The sequence below is a fragment of the Branchiostoma floridae genome, chromosome 1 (genome assembly GCF_000003815.2).
Source record: "Branchiostoma floridae strain S238N-H82 chromosome 1, Bfl_VNyyK, whole genome shotgun sequence".
NCBI lineage: Eukaryota > Metazoa > Chordata > Leptocardii > Amphioxiformes > Branchiostomatidae > Branchiostoma > Branchiostoma floridae.
The window spans coordinates 29,087,239-29,109,333 of record NC_049979.1 but is presented as its reverse complement, the minus strand read 5'-3'; the positions used below and the strand labels follow the sequence as shown (position 1 = coordinate 29,109,333).

Sequence of the window (22,095 nt, the reverse complement as noted above, 5' to 3'; positions counted from 1 at the left end):
AGCCCCCTCTCCCCCCAAAAAACAATAACCATTGTTCCCTTTTTCTAGGGAGTAGAGTCAATTCCAAGTCACCGAGATGGTTTTGAAATAATATTTGCAATAAGTTTGAACTATTTGGAATAAAAGAACATTTCAGTCACTCGGGTTCGAAATTGTTCAAACATTTAAAAATGAAAGTTTCAACATGTTTGAACCTTTTTATATTTGTTGGAACATTTGGGAAAGTAATGATATAATTATCTCTTTATTTAGAACAATTTTCAAACATCTATGTGTTTTTGTTATTGTTCCAACATGTTCCAACATTTTGTGTCATTTTTTCCCTCCATAAAAACTTTTATTGCCCCCATAAACAAAGTTCCTAAGCTTGGTCCTTTGTTTGGCTCTTGTATTTTTAGATTTTCTATAGTATACACTGGTGAGTCTTTTGTGAGAAGGTGGCAGACAGACATAATTTCCTGCACTTGGCAGGGATGTGTGAATTGTCCTCTTCCCAGCACACTGACCCAGTTTCATCGTATTGTTTCCATGTTCGAACATGTGATCACAAACGATGCATCTATGCTGGAACAGTTTAGAAACTAACAGAAATAAAGTATTTGATGTTAGAAATGTTTCTAACATGTTTGAATACTTTAGAAATATTTTAGAACGTCACATAGATGTTATAAATAGTTCTAAATAGTTACTTATCACAGTTAGATTGTTACAAAGATTTCCAAAATGTTAGAACAAAAGGCAAGAAACACCCTCTCGGTAATATAGAATTGACTCTAGTAGGCTTTTTATCTGAGTACTCATAAAAATCACTTTCTAAGGTACATGCACCTTGACACAAACACAAACTAAACAACAACTTTTCTGGCTTGCACAAAACTTTAATTTCTACACCAAAGATCTAACAGCCATTGCTTCCCAACTGCCATGTTGCTGTGAGTTTCTTGCTGTATATCTTTCACATGGATCAACATTTGATAGCTCTTAAGACCTTAAGCCTCCTGTATAACATTTGAAACATGTATGCTAGAAGAAAGCAGGACTTAAGTACTGACTACTAATTTACTGACCCCTTCTACATAGCTTTATAATCATAAAAACTCCCATTCTGTATTGATCATCATTTTCACAATATACAATTTACAAAGTCATAAAATCTTATATACATATTAAATACAGAAAAAAAGTCATCATACACCTGACTTCACAGTCTTGATACAGGCAAATCTCTAGGTAGTTAATCTTTGTACATCAGTTCCTTGAATGCAGGGGGTTACATATTGCTGCAGATAGTTGTTGAAGATTGGTTTCTGTTCTGGATATACATATAAGGAATATTTTTAAGTCATGAGTAGAGTAGAGTATGTTAAACGCTTAGGCCCCGTTCACACTTACATACATTCAAGTCCACATGAGTTGCGTATTGAAATCCTTTTTGGTTTTAATCAATTTTGCAGGTAATAAGTTGTTTTTTGACAGACCATTGTGTGGCCTGGTTACCAAACAAAACAAATCAAAAACAACTTCTTCTGCTACAGAGTTTGCGGACTTTAACATACACACAAGTGTGAATGGGCCATTAGGTTCTGAGGCCAAGTCGAGACAACAAGATACAAGCATAACATACAAACTGTTTGGAGATTTATACTAAAGATTTGGTTCAATTCTGCCTCTGCTGTCAGCTGCTGGTATGTTGACCCATATTTCTAACAGTCTGTACTACATCCTGCAGTATAACATTAAGTACACATAAACAAGACAGTGGGTCTGAAATAAATAAAACTTAACTTAAAACTCTTTGGACTGTGGCAATGGCCAAGTGTTTCCTTTAACTTTTTTCTTGAACTAAGATTCTTAATAACTTCATGTCAATAGGTTCATATGTATCTTTACACAATTGTACAAGGAAAGAAATATGTTCTCAACAAAAATAACTTGTTTTAGCTTTAAATAAAAACCAATTCTTTGCAATACTTTGACAAGAAAAGTTAGTCCCAGTGTTAGTTGGAATGCACAGATCCCGTTGGGAGTGATATTTCTATATTATTTACAGTCCCCCATTCAGTATGTGCCACTTATTGCATCCATGACAATTATGGACAGAAATAATAATAACTACATTTTTACAAACATAAAAATTAAGCATATGACAGGTATTGCTTGATTTGTATATCATATGCAATACAGTGCGGTAAAAGCTCAACAAGCTGAGAAATTGAATAAGCCTTTCCAGAATATTCAAGAAAAAAAAAAGAACATTGCAACAAGTACAAGTCCTAGCATATATGTCATACTTCTGAATGAACTAAAGCATACTGCAGCGAAGCTACAGGTATATATTACTCTCCAAGCAGAGATTGAGTCGCGTAGATATAGTAGTAGTCGGAAAAATTACACGGCCGCTCCTCTTACGTAAGCTCCTCTTACTACTATATCTACGCGACTCAACCTCTGCTTGGAGAGTAGGTATATATTACTTGGAGTGTGTTTTCGTCCATAGTTCTTGCAGTGTTGTGGTAGTGTTTAAGTTCTGGTTCCTAGTGGTGAGGAATGTAGCAGCAGGTGTCTGGAGGTTGTCAACTTGTCGTCATCATGTTCTTGAAATCTTCCAAGGCCCGTATACTTTTGGAGAGTCTGGGATTGAACATAGGTGCAGTTTGGTCATCATTCAGTGTTACTAAATTTAAGTGTCACCAATGACATTAAAATAGCTGATTAAATATTATTCAATGAATATTGATGTTTGTACATACTATGAACCCTTCTGATGTTATTGAACGTCAAATCTTACAAATCATACTTCAATTTTTGGTTTCTCTTGCCAGGTAATCAAGCTAATTCCTGCATGTGATGGTATAGTAAACACAGAACCTGGCACAGCATTTTGTAAAAAAATGTTATTTTGAGACGCAAACAGAGTAAAGCCTTCTATAGTACATACAACTGCAAGATTTAATAAAGTTTTTCTGCTTCTCTAAAGGACATTTTTTCTGTTGATAAAAAATAATGTTTTTCTGCTTCACCAAACAGTTGTTGTCATGTACTGTTTGCTTCTCAAAAGAGTGTTATTTTCAAGTCTTGGTACCAGATTCCGTGTTAACTATGGAAGTATGACCTGTAAGATTTGATGTTGACTAATATCAGAACTGTCCTATGACTGAATGAAGTCAGAAAACGTTGTATTTTGGCGACATAAGTACTTTAACACTAGATGTAACTGTGCATAACTGCAAAGATAACAATGTAGGTAATCTTTTCTGTTCAAATCATAAGCTCACCTTCCGAAGGCGTTGACCAGTGCCACGATCTCTCGTCGTGTCATGTGGAACTGCCTGTTGTGCGGGATGTCCGTCCGACCAATGATGTCACCCGAGAACAGGACCTTCAGCGCTGTGCCTAGTCCATGGACCTAAACAACAACAAACAACAACAACGTTAACAGTCATTGGTTAATTCTACAGAGTGAGCCAACACAGATTAATTCCAAATGAATGACCAAAAATTTTCTCCATGTTTATAAATCTGCACCAACACAAGGGTAAGGAGAAGAAATTTCCACCATGAACATTTCTGCATTTATAATATCAAATGTGATGTTTTGTTTTTCCAGTGACAGTGCTGTACCAATTTGAGAAGTACTAAAAGATTTTGCTTCACAATGTCATGAGAAATGTATGTATGTACGTTGTACCTGTAACTTGCCCCAGAGTCGACACTTGTCACACCCGACACAGTCCATGATGCGGGTCACATTCCAGAAGTGTTGGCGGAACTCCTCCTGAAGGGGGGGAGGGGGGCAGGGGTAGTTATGCATCTTCAACTTCTACTTCATGTAATTCACTTTATGTCATACCTGTGACGCGAAATTGTTCGATACGGGTGTTCCGGACCGGGTGATAACTTTCCCTACGGCCCGGGCTTATCACACGGGCTCCATTCGAATAAATCAAACTGTTTTGAGTGGACCGAGTACGGCGCCATCGACAGTTCGAATACCTGATTCGGACGTTGGAACATTACTGTTGCAACGCTTTTTTTTCGAGGGCAACAAATTTGTTCAACTTCTGGCGCATTTCGCATCAAAACAGTGGTTTTCTCAGGTGGGTATGACATAAATAAAATACAACACGGTGTATTCCGCATCACCCTCGGTCCCAGCCCTCCCGCGGGTCGGATCACCCTCCGGCCTTCAGCCGTCGTGCGATCCGACCCGCGGTCGGGCTTGTACCTCGGGTGATACGGAATACACCGTGTTGTATTCTATATTAACTTCACTTTAAAAGGAGGTTCTTATGGACTAAAAAGAAATCTGGAATCCCCAAGCCATACTTTCTCACAGATGAAGAAAAATTGTGCAGCATTTAAAATCTTGAAGTTCATACTATGACCTTTACCCACCTTGAGTCTTCTTGCCTCCTTGGGGTCACCTTGGAACATGGTGTTTTCGTCAAACTGGTACGGAAATTGCCTGTGATAAATGCATTTTGTATTAACTGCATTAGAACCTGTAGAGCTGAATCACAAGCTGAATACAGCACTGTTGGCATTTTTTCTCTCTAGAAATCCAGTCCCAGACATACATTATGGAAGAATCATTATTAATTACTATCAAACACACAAAAATGATCTTGTCCATGCCATTGCATACAAGAACTGCCACAGAAAATTATCCAACTTTTACTGTATTCACTGTATGCATAACTCACATATGCTATCACCAGTTACAAACATGACAGCTACAAAAACTGTCTTTCTGCAAACACCACCCAATTCATATATGTATGTAGATGTTGGGAATTTCATCCAATAGCAACTATTTTAGATTAGAAGTAGCACTATGTGATGACTTTCTGTTAGTATACCTTTATCATCAATTCCGTATTTCCATGTATACTAGTCTTGCAGTTTGGGCAAAAATTTGCAATTAAGTTATTATCATCATCATTATTATTCAACTTGACATTGCCCTGACCTTGCGACATCCAGCACCTCCATCAGTAGCTGGCGCACCTCGTCGTCCTCTCCGCGGTCTCCCGTGTAGAACGTCTGGTTCAGGAAGTAGGGCGCGGCCTTCACCAGCGCCCGCAGCTCCAGCAGGTACACGAAGTACAGGTTCTTCAGCCGGGTCGTGCCCTGCGGTCCCACGCTCTCCGGGGAGAAACGTTTCCGGAACTCTTCCAGTTTAGGACCCCACTTGGTCCTCCCCCATCCGTCTATGGGGAATCAGGTTAACGTCAGGAGTCATCCAAGAGTAAAATTTGGTGAGGTGAGGAAAATTTGGTGAGGTGAGGAAAATTTGGTGAGGTGAGGAAAATTTGGTGAGGTGAGGAAAATTTGGTGAGGTGAGGAAAATTTGGGTAAAGCATCCTGACAATGTTTGTTAGCATTTCTCTAATTATATTAACTACCAACAAAACTCAGGGTTAGACAAGTCCTCAAAAATTCACTGGCCCTATTCTGTGCTCCTTGTTCTGGGCAAGTACAGTCATTTCTCCTTGTCCAAAGCAACTTTTCACTGTCCCAGAGTTTACATACACTTGCTAATCATTGGCTTTCTATTTTTCAGTAAAAAAAAAACCTTTAATTCAACATCTGTAACAATGCTATCACAACAAGACCAGGTGGGCCTTTGGTATAAAAGATATTTATCCCAATTGCACTGGCCAATTGGGCAATTACATGTACATAATGACATGTGCTTCAATAAACAGCACTTTCCCTTGCCCAGGGCAATCGGACGAATGGACTTGTCTAACCCTGAAAGTGTCGCTAACTGTCAGGCATTTTTGTTACTGTTTGTCAACTGTAACCAATGCTACTCTACTGTACAGGTATCTACTGTCACTACTGTCATTGCTATGCTGATTCTTGCTAGTCTGTCAGACGTACCTAGCGTCGCTAGCTCTACCTAGCACTGTCGTTGTCACATACCTCTTGTCAGACACACATCACCGTGGTGACCGTCAGCTATTGGTTCATGCAGTAACAGACAGGAAAACAGCAATGTCCTGTCAATCATATCAGTCATCTAGACTTCAACAGTCTACAGTCAGAAATTCTGGAAATGTTCTTACTATGCAATGTAAATGCTGTTAGTGTTTCAAACATGTCAGACGTTCATTGATGACGGTTATAAAACTTCCTAGCATACATCTAGGTTACATGGTATTCAAGGTAACGGTAACCGTTACACAAGCAAATAGATAGATTTGGAAATGGTCAGACGTTTCAGGTAGCATCCACTATCTTTCGGGAAAGAAAAGGAGTCTTAACTTTCTCAACTTTCTGGCATTTGGGTCGCATACCACTGTATAGAAATTGTTGGCCTTTTTGGACACTTGAAATAGCGGATATATATAGAATACAACACGGTGTATTGATCCATATCACCTGAGGCACAAGCCCGACCGTGGGAAGAATCGCCCGCGCCCAAGGCCGGAGGGTGACATCCAACGTGCGGGAGGGCTGGGACCGAGGGTGATGCAGAATACACCGTGTTGTATTTTATTTATGTCATACCCACCTGAGAAAACCCATGTTTTGATGCGAAATGCACCAGAAGTTGAGAAAATGTTATATCCTCGACAAAAAGATTGCAACAACAGCAATTCTAACGTCCAAATCCGGTATTCGAATTTTCAACCATACCTTATTCGGCCCGTTCAAAATAGTTCGATTTACTCGAAGGAAGCCCGTGTGATACATTAGAACCCGTGTGATACAGAAAGTTATCACACGGTCCGGAACACCTGTATCGAACATTTTCGCGGCCCAGGTATGACTTAAAAGTTCTTATGACCTGGAATGTTTATGGATGAGATTATGACACCTGCAAGGAAGTAGTTTTTACATAACTGTCAATACAGATTTCCATTGTTGTCCTGTGCCCTGTATGCAGGTGACAGAAAATAAACAGCAGCTGTATCTTACCTGGCAATAGGTGCCGGGCACACAGGTGTATGTTGATGCTGGAGTGCAGCCCAGAGATGACACGGTAGAACACTCGCTTCTCCAGACACAGGCCTAGGGGTGGGAGGGGGGCAACCTTATCATGAGACCAAAGTTAATACTTAAATGAAGGGCATTCTACAGATTGACATCTAGTTTCAGAAACTTATCTTTAAGCCTTACTCCACCTTACACTGCCCGCCCAATGTCTTCTGAGATAAATTTTATTACCGAATATTATTGATAGTACTATAACTATGTAATATGACAAAACTAAATCAAACATGTCCGTCATGTGTATTTGATAATGCAAGGCTGTTGGAGAGACAGAGGTGCCATGTTTGGGATTATGTACAGGGAAGAATCGAAAGGTTAATCAACTAACAAAATAGCAAACAAACAAGCAAAGCACCTTCAGCTAAAGTCCGTGTCATGCACAGAAAGAAAGCAGAAAACAGGCATAAACACATATGACCAAATATGGGAGATGTATATGCCATATAAAGACAATATTATCATGCCATATGTATATGGAAATAAAGAAGCTGTTTTGTCCTGTGAATGATATGATTAGAGTGAAGCGTAAGCGTGCACAGAAGATTTCATGCCACATCCATGCAGTGCATAATGAAAAGATCACAGAGACTTCCAGCAATAGGCGAATTTGAACCACATAAACTGTTTATATGTCATTATAGAGGGGGGAGGGACCTGATTTTGCTCACAAACTAAATAAATTTTCATCACAGTGTCACGTCTGTAAATAACAGAACATATTTACAGGACATTCCCCAACCCCAGAAAGCAGTGTTCAGTGTTTGATTATTGATTTTCGACAGTTAAGTAAAAGATAAGCCTTTTGGGGGCATTTTACGCAAGTGGCAAAGAGAAATAGCCACAAACGTTGTGTAGCGGTACCCTGAAATGTTAGACTTTGAAAAGTGAATAGTAATTACCCGTCTCAAGACACCAGGCCCCATGTCCCAGTTGGGTTTGGGGAATGTCATTCGAATGTTTTATTATCTAAGGACGTGAAAGATGACAGACAGTTTGAGAGCAAAATACCCCTAAGACAAAAACAATTTGTGTGGTTCAAAAATTGCTTGAAAAATATGCACTTGGTTCTGTTACGTAATCACACATGCGTTCATAAAGTGTGACAGAAAGGGAGACACAAAAACCCTTTCCCCACCTTCCATGTCATAACTAGAGTCACTGTTTAGTATGTTATTAAGCCCTAGAACAACAACAAAAATGCGACAACAAACTTAGTCTACTGCATCAAAATTATGTGGTTAGTGACAAGCAACAAAATCATTATTGTGATTCAACAGAAAGACAAGGGGTGACAGAACACAGGTGCATGGATCAATCATGTCAATCATATGTGCATTTGAAAAGGAAGAATCTCATTGGTCAATCACTGTGGAGTTAGGGTTGAGTTAATCAGGAACTACAGAGGGTGACTGCTGATTGGTTGTGTGGTCATGTGTGAGATAACAGGGTTAGACAAGTCCAATGCCATTGGTCGATTGCATAGGGGCAAGCAAGTGCACATTATCCTTTACTTGCCCGACAAGGCTAGTGCAATTTGGATATCCTGAACAAGTCACGTTCCCAGTGGCCCACCTGGTCTTGTAATTAGTACATGCTTTTACTGACGACCTGGGATGTTTTTACCGAAAATAAAAAACAGGATTTCCTTGTTGCAGGTAAAAATACAAAGAAATGTGCTATCTAAATTACGGGCCAGTGAAAAGTTGGTTCGGGCAAGTGGAAAGAACCATGTACATGTGCTTGACCATAGGACCAGTGAATTTTTGAAAACTTGTCCAACCCTGGATAGACCATTCTGTCATCACCGACTAAACCAGAGACTAACGTCAAATGTCCGTGTGTCTGTCTGTTATCTGTGTGAGGGGGGAATCATGCCATCAGTTATCATAACAGTAGTACCACAAGGTTTAGGTAAACACACACGTTTCATGCAATTTTTGGTATCTCACAGGACCACGTACGAAACTGCAGGAAATGTGTGGTATTTTCTAAACCTCTGAGGTACACTAAGTGAGATTATAATAAAGTAATAAAGCTGTACTTGATGACATCTGTAGCATGTTTCCTATAATTGTACAGAATCATATCCATCACCTTTAAAGCATGTTCTACTTTATTAAACTTTTCTTTAAAACATAAAGTCAACAAGAACCCAATTTTGCAATTCGAAAATAAAATAAAAATGCCATCAAGTACATCTTTATGGATTAGTTGACAGAAGTGATATCATTGGTCCAGTGTCTTTGTGTATGGAACGACATAATCTACATTGTACAACACTGGGGTCTGTCCTGAGTATATTGATGGTGTTAGTAAAACAATTCTTCTTCTTTAATTTACATATCAATATTTGATAATAGACTAGAAGATTTCAAATTTGGACATTTGACCGGGGTGCAATGCAAAAGGTTAATATACAGAGTTCTAACCCAAAACAGACCCTAAGTGCAGTTATGATAAATAAATATACCACACCACAAAAACAATCCACACTACTACACCATGCACGGCACAATGGTTTACAAGGAATGGGTGTCCTCAAAAGTTGGCAACTGTTGTTTCTTCTTATGATCTAGGTTTTGCTAAAAAGCCTCCATTATGAATCTCTCAATGAAGATCATTCAGTCAGTGCTGCTCTGGATAAAGGCAGTCACAAACCCTTTTTGATGCCAGTTGGTTTTTTGTCTAGGGCACAGTAAGAAGGCAGAGCCCAACCCTCTCCTTCAACCACCTTTTACACGTACTTTCCCAACCAATGTCAGGTACCTAGAACCAAAACACACTAACCATAATGCCAATTCAACACAGCGACTATGAATAGTGTTTGTGTGCATTTCAAGTAGTCTTGTCTTCTGATAACAATATTTGATACTAATGATGTTTGACATTTGTGAAAGACGTTGAAAGGCCATACAAATGTTCCTAAAGTTCATTTAGAAAAGGAATGCTAACTTTTGAGACAGCCCCTTAAACATGCCAGAGATAACACCACAACAGAAAGCTTTAAAGCCTACACACAATACCACAGTCTACCTCTACCACTACCTCTACCTCTACTCTACTCAGACACGGCATGCTGAGGCTACCACAGCACACGGCAGACAGTTACCTTCAAGTGGGGACCCTAGAAAACAAGACAGAGCAAACAACAGGTAAGTATAGGCTGTGGTTGGGAGGGAAAACACTGGAGGGTCCATGCTGTGATACAAGTGACATTTTGCTATAAATGCCCAGATCTTGAAAAAAAGGTTGTTTTGTAGTTCTGCATTCACTGTGAGGCCAATTCAATTATATGAATGATACATGTATCTGCGTACTTTACTAAGCCATTTGTTCAGCCTTCCCTATACCACAAGGCAATTTTTTTTGACAAAATTTTTTATAATCCCACACTTGCATCAGTTGTGGGATTCCCAGAGGATGTTGTCTAATGTAATACAAATCAACATGGCCTTATGAGAACGTTTTTGCAGATGAAAAAGGGTACAAGCTATAATGCAGTGGTACAATACTGTACTTTCACATGCTCTATAATAATACTACTTCTGCAGTGGCAGCGGGGGCAAAAATACTGGAGTAGCTTGACATAAAAAAAGTATTTACACATATACATTTGTACATGGATCACATTCTGCTCGACCTCAGCAACAGTAATAATAGTCTTCTAACCGCATGCGGAGAACCTTATAAATCAAATATCAAAACATCCATAAAACATATAACAATATTTGTACATGTATAGCTTTTTTACCATAATGATTGTAAGTAACAACCTCTCTCAAAATGGTTTCAAATTTCAATGGTCAAAATAATAAATAGAAAATATTCCATGCACAAACAAAGTGGATAATCAAAATGCAAAACCATGCACACATGGCAAAAACCTGTGAAAAGGATTCATGAAAAGAAAAGAGAAAACAGCTCACAAACATATTCAACCTTATAACACATAACATCAATATTGGAGACAGCGTTTGTGTACCTTTTGATACGATGTTGGGGGAATAGGATGGTCTGGTAGACTGGACAGGCCTGTAGGAAAGACAATACATGTACATACATGGGATATATATAATGTGTGAAATACATGTACATGGCTGTATTACAAATTGAATGTTCCTGTAGTGGCATGCATAGTACAGTGATTGGCAACACTGCCTTTGGACCAAGAAGCCTTGAGTTCTTACATGGCTGAGTCATTTTACTGACAAAAAATTACACACTACTGGAAAGGGTCACAGTTCTTAGGCCTGCATCACAATTCAAGTGAGCGCCAGTCAAATTTTTAGATCGGCTGAAGCTTGTCAAATAAAAAAAAATCTGTTTCATCACAAATTGGACTCGGCTCAATGTTTCATTCAGGAAAGTTTGAGTTTCCTGCCTTTTTGGTGCACAACTGACATCACAAGGAAGTTTCAATGCCAACACACGAGCTGCTAAAAATTGCCCGAAGCTCTATCATTAATAGCCAGGACGTCGGCCGTACATGTACTTTGGACAAAAATGCCAGGCATAAAACCACCTCAAAATTTCAAGAATATTATTATTAGTAGAGTACCTTTAATCATCTTTTACTTGCTATTGATATAACCCCAAACTATTAACACGTATCTGCAACACAATTGTTAACTGCCACTAACTTGAAGCAGTTCTCCTCATAGATGCTTCTCCAGATCCTGTGAGGGGACTCCCCCTTGTAGCCAGTGTAGCGTTCCGGGTTCAGCAGGAGGTCAACGTACTGCATGTCATTTTCATCCTCATCTGCAACCACAATCATCTCATTAAAAAAAAATTCACACAAATCAATAACTACATGACAATATATGAAAAACGCAACAGTATAAATTCTGGACGAACACTTTACACAAAATGTAATTTCAGAAAACCTTAATTTATTTCAAAATAGATTAACCAGATTAATTGATATTTGCAGGTATGATATATCAAAGGATGATGAATATAATATAGGTTGCAATTAGATGTCTCCATGAAGATGGCCAATTCTGCAGAATTCTGCCAGGAATCTGGCTGTGAGTGTGAGCCAGAATTCTGGGAACCTGAGCCAGGATTCTGCCAGAATTCTGAGACCTTGAGCCAGAATATTAATTCTGCAGACTTGCTTTGTAGAGACATCTAATTGCAACCTATGTATTCACTATTCTTTGATATATCAAACCTACAAATATTAATTCATCTAGTCAATCTATTTTGAAATTATTAAGGTTTTCTGGAGCGTGTTTTTCTTCTTTAGCATCTAAAATGAACTAGCAGAACGACTTGATACTATTACATGAGATATTACAGGAAAATTGGTTGGACATGATAGGAACAATAAGTCATCAATGTTTCATGCAGAAGCCAATAAATAAATTATAAATAAATAAATTATGGGAAAATTCACTTGATTCGAACACAGGGTATAAGACTTATAATGAACATTGGTTCTCCTTACCATCCATGGCACAGAAGCTGAGCTGGGAATCATCGTACTCTGTCCATTCTACAAAGGCATCCTTACTCTCTTGGCTGTAGTGAAAGGTATATAATACACAATTTGACAAAGCTTTATACACATGTACATGTCCGTCAGTTCTACCATGACTTCTGCATTCTTATTTACACGTATGTAGAGAATATGGAATGAAGTTTTGAGAAATTACAACACAGTTTTTTTGCTTATAGGGATTTACTTTGGTTTACATTGTGTAAGACCCCAGTTCGAGAAGGTACAGTATCTCAAAATTTTAAGCCAGGTGCAAAATTTATTTACAAGATTTGAATATGTCTAAGTCCTGGGTACAGCCTACAAAATATGTAAAAATGGAGAAAAAAGTTTTCCTGCTCATTCTGTTTTAAGAGCTGTTGTTTTTAAAAACAGCGAATTTAGGGATCAAGTCTATGGATGGTGATATGAAATTGCAATACACAGTGTGTATCTTCAAAATATGTCAGTTTGAAATCATCAATGTCAACTCCATATCCCTAAATACTCTGTTTTTAAAAACAGCAGCTCTTGAAAGATAAAGATATACTAGACATATAGCATTATTGGCATCACTACACCTTTTCTTAGAGACTGAGGCCGCATTATTTTCATACAAATGCAAGCACTCAAAAAATCAATGTTCTAAGCCACAACACTCCATGGGTAAGAAGCTTATAATACATTTTACTTAATATCTTGGCTAAAATGCCTTTGCAACGTCCTGTTTATATCCACTAAGCTCATGAAAATATGGCTGAGTGTTTAATCAATTGTGATTTCTTTTCAGCCTCAATTGCTTAAGTGCAGACCGCCGTATCTGCAAGCAATCATCCTAAATCAAATCTTTACAAGGCCATTGTTTGAAATAAACAGACCCATGGTTTAGAAACAGGATGTGGTAGGTACGAGGTTACATAGTCAGTAATGCAAACATATACTGTATACAGTTTTAACGTTAGTTACCGATTGTAGCTTAGAGATGGAAACACACTCAAGTCACTCGCTTTGTCGGGCTCAAAAGAAAAAACATGTAGCTTGAAGCAAAAGCAAACTAGAAGGGCCATTTTTTTCAAAGAAAATGCAAGATGTTTCCGTAGGGAAAAGAAAAATTGTTAGAAATAAATAAAAAAGCTGATTGTCAAATGTGCAATGTCCTGTTCAAAAGATGAAAGCTTTCGGTGTATAAATCAGATATACGTCTTAATAGAAGAAGAAAAGAATAGATTAAAAAAACGTCCAAGATGGGAGATGAACTTCCGTCCAACTGCGTCATAGACAGTAACCGTTGCTTTGCCAGTTGAGCTACTGGTACCAGCATTACATAATGGCGATTTTTAAAAATGTTATAATTTTTAAAAATATTTTAGCCTATGTCACAGTAACCTTTGGCTGACGATGGAAGAAAAAAAAAAAACAAGGGCCTGTAGGCCAGTGAAAACAATATGTTTTACTTCAGAAACATAATAAAACAGGGCTTTAAAGTTTAAAAGAGTTAGCACAAATACAAGGAAAGTTTAGACGATCTAATCTTTCCTTGTACAACATGTATATCTATGAGTTAAACATGGTTCTAACCTGAGCGTGGTGTCTACTGTACTGAGCTCCATCATTTCATCACATTCCTCTTTCTCCTGCAGAGAGTCTGTCATGTACTATAGTCAAGGTAGCAAGCAACAGTTTGTCAGTTTCCTTAGTATTGAATTTAGCACATGTCAATGTACCTAATGTTAAAGTATTGCGATGAAAAAACTGTAAAATCAGTTTGTGAGTTAAAGGTGGTATCTCACTGCACTTGGGGCACCAGTGTGGCACTTTGGGGTTCAAAAATTGAATTTCAGAGATAAAGAACAAATTTTCTTACGATTTGTGTATTTTGTTGTCTTCTTAGTCATACACATATAACACAATATCTAAATCATAGAAAATTGGTAAAAATAATAAAGCAGTGCCGTGGTAAACGAATCACGCAGTGCTGCACTGGTGCCCCAAGTGCAGTGAGATACCACCTTTACATTTACATAGGGTCTGTATAAATTTTATCATATTATCAACAATTTCTCAACAAGGACAGTGTTTGGAACAATAAATAAAACATTAAATTTTTGTATGATCTTATCAATACTTAAACCAACTGAAAGAGTCAAAAATATTTCGCACTTACCTTTTTTACTTCATGCCCATTTCTCATTCCTTCGGGCAGCACCTCCTATTAAAAAACAAACAAACAAGAAAGTTACCTTCCTCTTAACAACAACAGACTAAAATCAAACATTGACGGAGAGATTTTTATCTCCACGAAAAATATAATGGAAGTTCTATTTTTGGTATGTGTTTGTGTTTCTGGATATTTGTGGTTGGCATAACATAATAAGAACCTCCTTTTTCATCAGGATGTACTGTAAATGCATTTACATTCGCGGGGATTTAATTTCGCGTTAGTGGGAAAGTGGAGTGTTCGCGGTGGTTTTAAGTTCACGGTAGTGCCATAGACTGCAGTCACATACTGCAATGGAAAGATGTTCGTGGTGGTTTAAGTTTGCGGTTAAAGACTGCCTCGCGAAAACCGTGAACAAAACACCACCACGAACATTTCTGAACTTACAGTATTGCAATGATATTTGGTCTGTTTTGGTATGTTGATAAGGGTTGGGATGATAAAGGTCAAGGTTGATTTTGGGCCCCCTAGTGTGTGACCTTAGTACTGAAGTAGAACTTCTGCTTTTGTTTCTTTTCTGCTTTTCTGAAAATGCTGAGGTCTTGATTATTTGATGGCAGATAGCTGTAAGGAGACAGTGGTGTAGGTTTGGGTCACCTAGCAGCTGCCTTTGGAACTGCAAGGGCGTATTTGTTAAAATATTTCATTTTGATATGGATGTCAAACAAACAAAGAACAGTGACAAGTTGTTTCAGGAATCTACAATGTGTAAATGTGCATTTTCAAAATGAATTGCAGATACAGATAGATTTGAATATTGACAACAGTCAGCAATTGATATACAATCATGTATATGACTGCATGTGTATTGTTATTAACCATATTAAACTATATCTAGTACATCTGTTATTTTCTTACCTCAGTACAGATATCTACTGCACAGTCCTTGAGTGCACATTTGCTGTCGTCGTACCAGAAGGGACAGTCCTTGTTCAGGTTCACCTGTAACAGTCCATAGCATGGCAAAGTGTAAGAATACAGCATAAACTCATGCTAATTGTACATGAGTACTCTCCAAGCAGAGGTTGGTGGGGGAAAATTTCATTTTTTTGGTGGGGAGGCTGATTACAAATTTTTCCCACCAACCTCTGCTTGGAGAGTACATATGGCATATATGAAGGACAGGTACATTTGTAGTCCTTATAGTTATACATATATGTGATTATAAACATCTTTCCTGCTACAGGAGGACTCTCACTGCACTTGGTGCACCAGTGTGGCACTGCGGGGTTCGTAGATGACTTTCAGAGATAAAGAGATATAACAAAACAGTGACGCAGTGAACAAACCCCGCAGTGTCGCACCAGTGCCTAAGTGCAGTGAGAGTCTACCATCACTACTTAAGCCATTATTACTTTGTATTTGTATTGTATACCCTGTAAACAGCCTAATGACATAACAAACCAGGTTTGTACTGAACAGTACAAGCTGCATATCCAGACAGAATTATTTGATCCACTCACACCGGGAAGGAGCCCTACATGCCAATTAATGGGGCATGTCAGTAGATGCAAACCCAGGGCCTCTAGGGTCTGGGCTAAATGCCCTACCATTATGCCACTCTGATGCCACACATTTTGATGCAAAAAGCTATTTTGGCACAGGAAACAAGCACCCAGGTACATGTACTTCTGACTAATCTGAGTCTTAGTAGTTTTACTCTGCAATGTCATAGACTCTCCTTCTTCAGGCATTTCTACAAATGTACATCTAACAATTTGTGCAGTTTGGGAAGAAGTTAATTTTCAAGAATTGAGCTTAATGATTTACTTTCCTGTATATATATCTTGAGGATATAATACTTCAAAGCACTAATTCAAACTGTTTTAAGTAGAAAAGCACACAGATTATGGTTATCGATGTCCAAGACAATGGCTTTTTGTCAGGTAAGTACTCATCTATAACATCTGTGTCAGTGATAAAGATCAACTTTTGAACATAGCACAAACAAGAGGTCTGTGTAATACGTAGATCTCTTATCACAACTTAAACACTCCCATCAATCTAATTTTGATAATGTTAAAACATATCTTTCTGAAAATACAATTTCTGTATCTGTCTATGTAGTTGTTATAACCACCCTTCAGCATATCACACGGACCTGTCACATCTAACTTTTGCATAATATATTATCTAGCTGCAGTGATCTGTGCTTGGTGATAACAAATTCCAATCTTTGATAGACAAATTCCACTCTCTGATAGTCGACTTCAGTGGCATCTATAAATTTTCAACTGCAGTCACATAACTAATTTACAGTTACTTTAGGAAAATTACTGGACATACGACAACAGCATACGATGAGTATGCGGTCGTACAACACTTTTCGTTGCTGCATGTAAATCGGCCCCCATTGCCATCTGACGAGCATTTCAATAGCCAGTCATACCACCCTGGAGGTGGTACTTGTACAACAGGTCATGAAAGAACCCATGGTTCACCACAGAGGGTCTGTTTTAAATTAACACACAGCAACAAATGGTGTTGTATGTCCCTACAACATAGTACAGTAGAAGCCATTTAATTGCACTTTCCATTTGCCAGCACATTTTGTGCAATTATCTGGATAGTGCAACATAGCGAAGTTATTTAGCTGGAACGCATCACTGCGGGACTTTTGGATTCCTTGCAATTGAAATTATTAACAGTAGTGTGAAGTTATGCATTGTGCAATTAACTGGCTTCTACTGTACAAGCAAATTTCAGGATGGAGGGCAAGTCCTATAGAGACAGCCCTGCCGTTATCCTTGAACTGACCTTGAAGTATCTGAAGTAGTTCCTTCCCAGCAGCTCCTCCAGTAGGGGGTGGATCTTCCCATTGTTGAAGGAGTCGATGGATTCCACATCACAGCTACAGTCATCCAGACCTCCCTTCAGCTGCACATAACACAGTCAATAAACATCCGTGAATACAAGTAGTGTCATCAGATTGGTATATGTCACAGTAGAGATCATGATCCAGTAGAATCGTCGATTCTCCTAGTACAGATTGCGATCGGGATCTCTCCTAGGAGAAACTCTGATCGCGATCTCTCCTAGGAGAATCAACAATTCTACTGGATCGTGATCTCTACTGTGACATATACATGTACATTCATCAGAGCTTGAAATCCTTTTTTGCATACCTTCACTGGGGCAGGTAACATTGTAAATTAACTGCACCATCACTCTGTAGTGTAATGGATCATACTAAAATTGTTCAGGAACCATTGCTACAAAATGTATTTCTTATCTTATGAATGGTGTTTCCATTTTATCCGCAAGCTACACCGTGATTTACATCTGAATAGCATTTAGGTAATGTTTAACTCCTTTGTTAGAATGCTTGTATGTTGCCTTTCGTGATTATTGGGGATTATCCTGTATGATGAAGGTGAGAGTAATTTCAAATAAAAAGCTCCCACCACGTTAGATGGCTTTACTTAAGACTTATCATTAAGCTTGAAGCCTTGAACCTATCTGGATTCTACAATGGTTTTCTAAAATATTCAGAAACATAACTTCTGCTACCACCCCATGTACACAACTCATGTATAAGTGGTTGTACGTTGTGCGTACCTTTATCACATTTTCGAGACAATTATCAATGTTAGCAGTACTAATGTCAATGTCATGGTTGAACACTTGATAATTGTCCTGATTCTATGTACTAGTAAATGGCTTCCCAATGCAGAACCTTAAGAAAAAAATAAACTGCTTTCAGTGTTCCATTTACTTTCTCCAAGGGGGGCATACATGTACGTCATGCGTATGTGTATCACACACAGCCATCAATGGCTACTTTCAACTGCGAGAATCGTGACTTTGATAAGAATACGAAGTCAAGGCTATTATCATTGAAATCAACCTAAGCAAAAACATACATTGTATATAACACAATAGGTACAGGCTTCAATAAGAGTAAGAGTAAGACAAAAACAGTTAGGCAACAAAGCACTAAATTCAGACAAATTTCCCAATTTCTAAAATCCTACGAACGCCCTTGACTGATGCAACACTTCTGAATTACGCCGAAACCAACTTAGTAGTCACCTACCTTGCACGAACACTCTGCCTTGTCCAAAAAATTGGTGGTTGTTTGACTCCCATTCTTGTTGCTTTCCGTAGCAAGAAAAACAGCCACTAACACAACAACTTGCAGAATGAAAGCCCTACCCATTCTGGGTCAAATCCTCTGTCTATTTTGACTACTTGCCCTTAGGGTACGTTTTATGTGTAGTTTGGTAATACCCTTTCACCTGATAATGTGACACGTAGTCCACTTGTCAAATTCTAAGCCACGCCCCCTTCCTACATTGCAAATGTCAATCACACTCAATTTCTCAAACAGAAGAAAACAAAGAGAGAAAAAAATCGATTAGACTTTGTACTCCAAAAGTAGTTCTTGACAAGGCGATTGGTAAGCCGGGAGTGGTTAAAGGTACAGGCGCAAAAATACAAACATACGGCCGACTGGTGGGATATAAACACGCTAAGGCAAGGCGCCCTCAAGGGAAAGTTGTTGTGGCTTGCAAAAAGATCTGAACATTCAGACAACTGTTTTTGATTACGACAACTATTTCTAGTATACGAAAACATCGTTAGGCAAGAGGGGAACTTGAGAAATCAGCGTGGGAAAGAAAAAAAAATCGCTTCCCTCTTTCGCGATTGTTCCAACCATATGGTTCCTTTTTTAACGACTTCCCTCTTAATATGCATGACGCATGCTTTGTAACAATTATGGAAATATTACGCTGTTGGAGTGCAAAGTCAATTTGTTAAACGTTTTTCTTTCATATGTGGCTTCCTTCATCGAGAGAAAATTTAATTACCGTTAACGTTAGAGGACATTTTGGTATGACGTTTACATGTACTTGAATCTTTAACGTATAGGCTGCACAAGATCACATTAACTTTAGCATTACGATCTAAGTTAGCAATACCTTCCAATAGTTGCTAACTAGACGAACCATACTGCAACGGAGGATGACATTTTCATGGAAATCTACTAATAAAAAGAACATAATAAAATGCCCCCCTCCCACCCCACACGCATGACATCTTACATTGCAAAAACACTGCTCAGCTGAAGAGTTCTGTCGCCTGGATCCGATGGTAGGAATAAGAACCAGCAGTCCAGTCACCAGAAGATGGATCTTAGACGCCATCTTCCATGCCAGGATCTTGCAAGACGTCCCGACAAGACACCGCCGGTGTCACTGTATCTTCCTTGTTGATGATCGAGCCGCTTCACACCCCCACCGGCGATCACTTCGCCTAGATTCTGGGACTATTTTCTTTCATCTACCGTCGCCTTAAAGTATGTAACCTTAACGTCGCAGATTACATATAGATATATCTTGAGAAATCGTTAAGGTTATGTGTGGCTGTTTTCAAAGCATTAGGTTGTCTATCTTGTCTTGCACGACGTTCTATGAATGATGCGGAGGGATATAGCACACGTAATGTGATTACCGGAAGCTACGTGGCCCAATATGAGTGGACTGTAGCAGTATTACCTAGTGGGATGTGTCTCACCTGTGATAACTTATTAAATTACGCGAAATAAAATAAAACCCGTGCTGTTTGAAACATTTTAGTCGGTATGGCTGAATAATTGACTGAAAAGGAATTTGTGAGCATTACATCTATTTGCACCCATGCAGAAACGGATAGCTACGGCCGCGTGGCGCGTTGGTACACCCGATCCCTCGATCTCGGAAGTTAAGCAACGCGCGGTCCGGACAGTGCTTGGATGGGAGACCAACCAAGGACGTCCGGATTGCTGTAGCCTCACGAAGCTTTCCACGAAATCGTCTTCCGGGAGGGACGTAAAACGGGGGTCCCGTGCTCGAGGAGGTGCCTCGACCACGTTAAACAGCCTCATTACTCAACACATTGGGTACCTGCCTATGGCACTGGCTGCAAATACACCCGATATTATTATTATTTAGGACCTATTAGCAAAATTGAGGTCTCAAAAGTAGTAGAAAGTAAAATTTTCTTAGGTTAACCAAGGAGCTTTTATCAGGATAAAAGCTCCCTGGGTTCACAAACATTGGAAGCTCTATAATGACTGTTATAGATAACGATGTAATTCTATACATATCACAACCAATGAAAAAAAGTCATATTTTTGTTAAGGTTGCCCCATTGTTACATTATTCCCCATTCTAATATCATGTCACCAACATTACTTAAAATAAATAGCAACATTTTGATAAAGGAATGTCAGATACAAAAAGAAACAAATATATAAACATAGCTTTAAGAATAATAAATGAATGAATAGATGTATATATATATATATATAATATCAAGGCATCAAAATTTATTTCAAAAAGTAAACTTATTTATTTCACAATAAATTTCAATAAGTTCACTACATTTTGCAATTTGCAAAATATTAAGGTATCTCGGTCGGCTAAATTGGCATTTTGACCCTCCGCTGTTTTCTTATTAATAAATTAAGAAAGAATGGAGCCGTAACGAATATTGATAGATGGGCATTAGAGAATTCTAAATCTGATTTTTTGGGGGCCGAATTGATGACGTCATCATATTTATTACCTCTGATATTATTTTTTTCTATGACAAAATACAGCACTTTGGTACATACCACTGTAATGAAACTTCGTTTTTCGTTGCATAATGATGGAAGCTACAAACGTAGTGTTGCGCAAACTGATATCTACTAATGATCTGTAGTAATTTGAAAATGTTTGTTTTCATCTAATTAAAAAAATTTAATTCTTAATAACTGCCACTTTAACCTTAAGTCATCATTACTGTAATGTTTTGTAATGGATATAATTTTTTTCTTATAAATCATCCATAAACTTAATTCATACATTCACCAGGAGAAAAGGACCCAGACAATTACATCAAAAGAGAATATTTAATATCACAATAAACTTATTTCTATGAAAAAAGTATCATCTCAGTCTGTAACATTGTTGACGCCATATTTAGGAATACCGGTATGGGACATGCCATATTGCTTGCAATTCCATCACTTTCTGCCAGGAGGCGTACCTGCACACAGATTAGGTCTGACCGTTTTTTGCCGGGGCGCCGCAGGCGCCCGGCTTTGTCCCCGGTTTAATGGTTCGTCCTTGGATGGGTCTGCTATGGTCGCAAAATGTACCGTGCGTTTTTACGACAATTCTCAGCCCTTCTCAGCCCTTCAAATAAACGCAATGTACCGTGCGTTTTTACGACAATTCTCAGCCCTTCTTAGCCCTTCAAATAAACGTTGTAAGAATACTGTTTATCCATGACCTCTACTCGTACAGAAAACATTGCAGCGCTCATTAGCAAAGTCTAGGAAAGGAAAATGTTTCTTGATTTGCAGTAAAACACTGGTCATGTAACATTTGAGGAGTTGTCGTTAAATCGCACGGTTCATTTTGCG

General features: G+C 38.5%; 2 protein-coding genes across 2 annotated transcripts in view; both read right to left on the bottom strand.

The window, feature by feature from the left end:
• Nucleotides 1–1,697: 1,697 nt before the first annotated feature.
• On the bottom strand, nucleotides 1,698–19,892 carry LOC118429165 (ERO1-like protein beta; the record flags this gene model as incomplete). Its single annotated transcript, XM_035839612.1, is given in 16 exon segments — nucleotides 1,698–2,631; nucleotides 3,276–3,406; nucleotides 3,689–3,775; nucleotides 4,396–4,465; nucleotides 4,970–5,210; nucleotides 5,929–5,964; nucleotides 6,928–7,020; nucleotides 10,112–10,126; nucleotides 10,985–11,034; nucleotides 11,643–11,763; nucleotides 12,455–12,528; nucleotides 14,063–14,139; nucleotides 14,649–14,693; nucleotides 15,561–15,644; nucleotides 17,460–17,579; nucleotides 19,748–19,892. Coding segments are annotated over 16 exon segments (1,404 nt in total). The 3' UTR covers nucleotides 1,698–2,573.
• Nucleotides 19,893–21,461: 1,569 nt separating this feature from the next.
• LOC118429194 (tubulin epsilon and delta complex protein 1-like) overlaps nucleotides 21,462–22,095 on the bottom strand; it is a 9,834-nt gene continuing 9,200 nt past the window's right edge. The window contains exon 9 of the mRNA XM_035839658.1: nucleotides 21,462–21,744. The gene's annotated coding sequence lies outside the window, so the exon portion shown is untranslated. The remainder of the gene's footprint in view (nucleotides 21,745–22,095) is intronic.